The sequence below is a fragment of the Apiospora marii genome (assembly GCF_038362585.1).
Source record: "Apiospora marii strain CBS 49790 chromosome Unknown utg000004l_segment0_segment1, whole genome shotgun sequence".
NCBI classification, from domain to species: Eukaryota; Fungi; Ascomycota; class Sordariomycetes; order Amphisphaeriales; family Apiosporaceae; genus Apiospora; species Apiospora marii.
The window spans coordinates 2,030,115-2,033,773 of record NW_027117376.1 but is presented as its reverse complement, the minus strand read 5'-3'; the positions used below and the strand labels follow the sequence as shown (position 1 = coordinate 2,033,773).

Genomic DNA, 3,659 nt, shown 5'->3' with positions numbered 1-3,659 from the left:
ACCACCGCCGCGCTTACTATTGTACAGCCAGCCGCCATCTCCTCCCTCCCCCACCCACCTTGGTCCAGCCTGCCGCTCTCAGCAACGACTTAAGCAACTGCTCCAGCTGCCCACTGCCACGGAGGGATTTATTCGGACCTGGTTGAGACCTGCCGCATTATTCACGTCAACAAGTTTTATTGACGGCTTTGGCTACTTACTATCTTGTTGAAGACCCTTCGGTTTCGCTGTCCGTAGACAGTGCATAGCAACTTCACCCCCGATGTTTCGTCAAAGGTGAGCATCCCATTTTCACCACTCTTATTTTGACTCTTTGGAGGGAAGGGGCACAAGCCACAACTACAATCTGGCGACCCGGCACCACCACCACCAACTTCTTTTGGGACTGGGGGAAGTCCGAACCAGAAAAAGGCAACCCTTCTCTTGTTTTGTAGTTGCGGCGCACAACCCAACCTGTCGTCGCTTCCTGCTGCGCAATCTTGCTTTTCTTCCCGTGTGGGAATGGACCTGCTGACCCCCTATGCGCCCTCTACAGAACCAGCTCACAGAAGCCTGGCGATGAGCTTCTCGCCAACTTCCGACAACAGTTCCCAGAGGTGTCTGTCCCAGCCCCGGGGACGACTACAGCGGCGCCATCGCACGGCACAACCACTGCCACACTGCCTGGCGGCCTTCAACATGTAGACAGGTATGTTCTTATTTCTTTTCTCTCCCATTCGCAGTGCCCCGAATTATCATCTGCCATGGTGCTGCTTAATGTCGCGCGTGGTTGTTGGTTTTGCCCGTGCCTGTCGCATTCTTGTGTGAGGCGGTGCAGGCACCACCCACGATGCGCGCGACGTGGGGTACTTGGGGTTTTCGGCCGACGACGCATGCATGCACTTTGGCATTTGCGCCCACCGAATCGGCACCAAAAATCTTGAATCGCCAACAGCGGGCAGATGCCGCAACTGTCATCTCATGTTTCGACACAGAATGCCCACAGCTTCTGCGGAACTCGTGCTTTCTGGCGGTTTTTTCATTTTGCGCATTCACTAACTTGGAGTTCTCCTGCAGCCACAACTTAGCACATGAAGCCTTTCGAGACCAAGACCCGACACCACGGGCAACGGCTGAACAATGGAGATTCACACCGTCGCTTCTGGATCCCGGCTCCTTCTCGTTCGCGACCTTCGCAAACCAACCCCCAGGCTACTATACGCCGACGCCTGGCGGCACCAACACCATCTACCACCCCCAGGCCGGTGACTTGCACACGCCTACTCTCGGCCTGGGGATGGGCCTGGGTACTCCGCTGTCAATGCCCACAAGCGAAGGAGGCATGCACTCGGGTGCGCCCATGATGGACATGAGCCACTTCCACGGAATCCAACCCCATCAGTTCCAGCCTTTCAACCCCTTCATCCAGCCTGCGCCGCAGCAGTCTTCGTTTGCGCCGTCTACATTTGTGCACCAGGACACTGGATACGAGACCATGGACCACGATGGTTCGCCTCTTGATTCCGACAAGGCCGAAGATCGCATGGGCTCATTAGATGCGAACTTCCACTCTCAGTCTCCGCCTATGCTGGGTTTCCAGCCAAGGCACTTTGGAATGCCCATGTCCCATGCGCTCCCTGCATCTGCTGAGAAGTTCCGGTTCCACGCCACTCTGAATGCGCCTACTGCTATGATCAAGCACGCAGATGAGATCCCCGTCACCTACCTCAACAAAGGACAGGCTTATTCTCTATCGGTCGCCGACACCGCCTCGGCACTTCCCATTGTTCCTGGCACGCGGTACAGGACGTTTGTACGCATTTCGTTCGAAGACGAGCAACAGCGACAGAAGCCTGGGGTTTGCTGGAGTCTCTGGAAGGAGGGACGCGGCACTAATGAAGCCCACCAACGCGGCGGCAAACTGCAGGCAGTTGAGTACGTCGAAGCCGGCCAGCCAGCAGAGGGAGACGACAAGCGGACCCGGGTGGAGCTTGACACTGCATCGTTTGACGGTTTCTCCGTCGTCTGGACGCCAGGCATTAACGGTACTGCGGAATGCAACGTCGCCGTTCGGTTCAACTTCCTCTCCACCGACTTCAGTCACTCCAAGGGCGTGAAAGGTATTCCCGTTCGTCTCTGCGCCAAGACAGTGATGCTGGGCCCCGATGGATCCTCGCCGACATCCGACGCCGACAAGGAGATTTGCTTCTGCAAAGTCAAGCTTTTCCGTGACCATGGCGCCGAACGGAAGCTTTCGAATGACGTCGCCCACGTCAAGAAGAGCATTGATAAGATGAAGCAACAAATTGCTCAGGCGGAAAGTGGAATGAAGGATTTCGGCAAGCGGAAGCGCGGTGGTGCAGCTCAAGCCAAGGCACAAGACAACCAACGCCCAGGCAAGGCACCAAAGCACAAGAGAACCTGGTCCATGTCGTCCGCCAGCTCAGCCGGCGGTGGAGGCGGCGGCCGCCCAGCACTCGAAGAGGATCTTCATTTCAAGCTCCAGACGTTGCAGGACATGTTCACCAGCACGCGTCCGGTTAGTGTCTTGTACCTACGCGGAGAGGAGACAGACGACCCTGATCTTCACCCGGTAAGCCTCGCCGGAGAGCCAACGGATCTCACCAAGATCGAGTCGAAGGATAGCTGGCAGGTCAGGAGCGGCAGGAGCTCAGCCGACAACTCTTTACTCGTGTCACCCTCGCCAAGCTCCATGTCGCTCCATTCACAAGCTTCCGCTGCCGGAGGCCCTTGGAACGACTTCCGGGGAACAGGATCTCGATCGCCTGGACGACGGATGTCGGACCAGCCCACCAAGATTAGCAAGGTCGACCAATCCGGAAACCTCACTGGCTGGATCGAGGCGCTTGGAGTGGATCCTACCTACAAGGCGCCCCCGGAGCGACAAGTCAAGCCTGTCGCATGCTTCTACGTGGCGCGAAACGATACCTCCAGCGGCGGACAGAAGAGCATGCACCGAGCTGTATACCTCACGAAGAGGAGCCTGGAAGAGTTTGTTGCCCGAGTGGCAGCGAAGTGGGACTTTGATGCCAACAAGGTTGTTCGCATCGTGCATGTTCTGGGCAGTGGCCTGCCGATCGAAGTGGACGACGATGTTATTCGGGAAATGACCGAGGGGCAGGATATGGTTCTGGACGTTGCTGAAGTGGAAGCCAGCGTGCCGCAGCCGAAGCGAGAGTGGGAGATGGCCCTCGACAACGCCGACGAAGGCGAGGCGTCGTCGGCCAACAGCGTACTACGCACGACACAAGGCTACGAACTACGACTTACCTTCTAATTCCCGGTCACGACACAACACGAATGAACTTATAGACATTTTTGCGGGGAGATCTCGCATTACGGCAACGATATACCTTGCTCGGGTGAGCATATAAAAGGATCGTGCACGATGACGCAGCGGAGGGCGTTTTTGCTTTGACAGCATTGGGCGTTGACGGCTTTTTCTAAAGATACCACTCCCTTTCATGGGCAGCTTTTTCGATACGCTTCTTGAATTCAGCCACCTTTGCGGCTATCCTTATTGGGTTACTATTAGAATGAAGTGGTTATTGGATGGAGATGAACGCTGCCGCGACACTCCTTGGAACACACATACATACCCCCGGCCTTCTGCGCGGATGGATGGTAGTTTCGACTGGACACGTTGAGAGGAGAGGTTG

At 56.4% G+C, this 3,659-nt stretch overlaps 1 protein-coding gene across 1 annotated transcript; it reads left to right on the top strand.

The window, feature by feature from the left end:
- Positions 1–262: 262 nt before the first annotated feature.
- PG985_007591 (uncharacterized protein) lies at positions 263–3,277 on the top strand (the record flags this gene model as incomplete). The annotated part of the gene is made up of 3 exons (XM_066827359.1): positions 263–276; positions 536–688; positions 1,057–3,277. 3 exons carry the CDS (start codon positions 263–265, stop codon positions 3,275–3,277), a joined length of 2,388 nt encoding a protein of 795 aa, XP_066685034.1.
- Between the last annotated feature and the right edge of the window lie 382 nt (positions 3,278–3,659).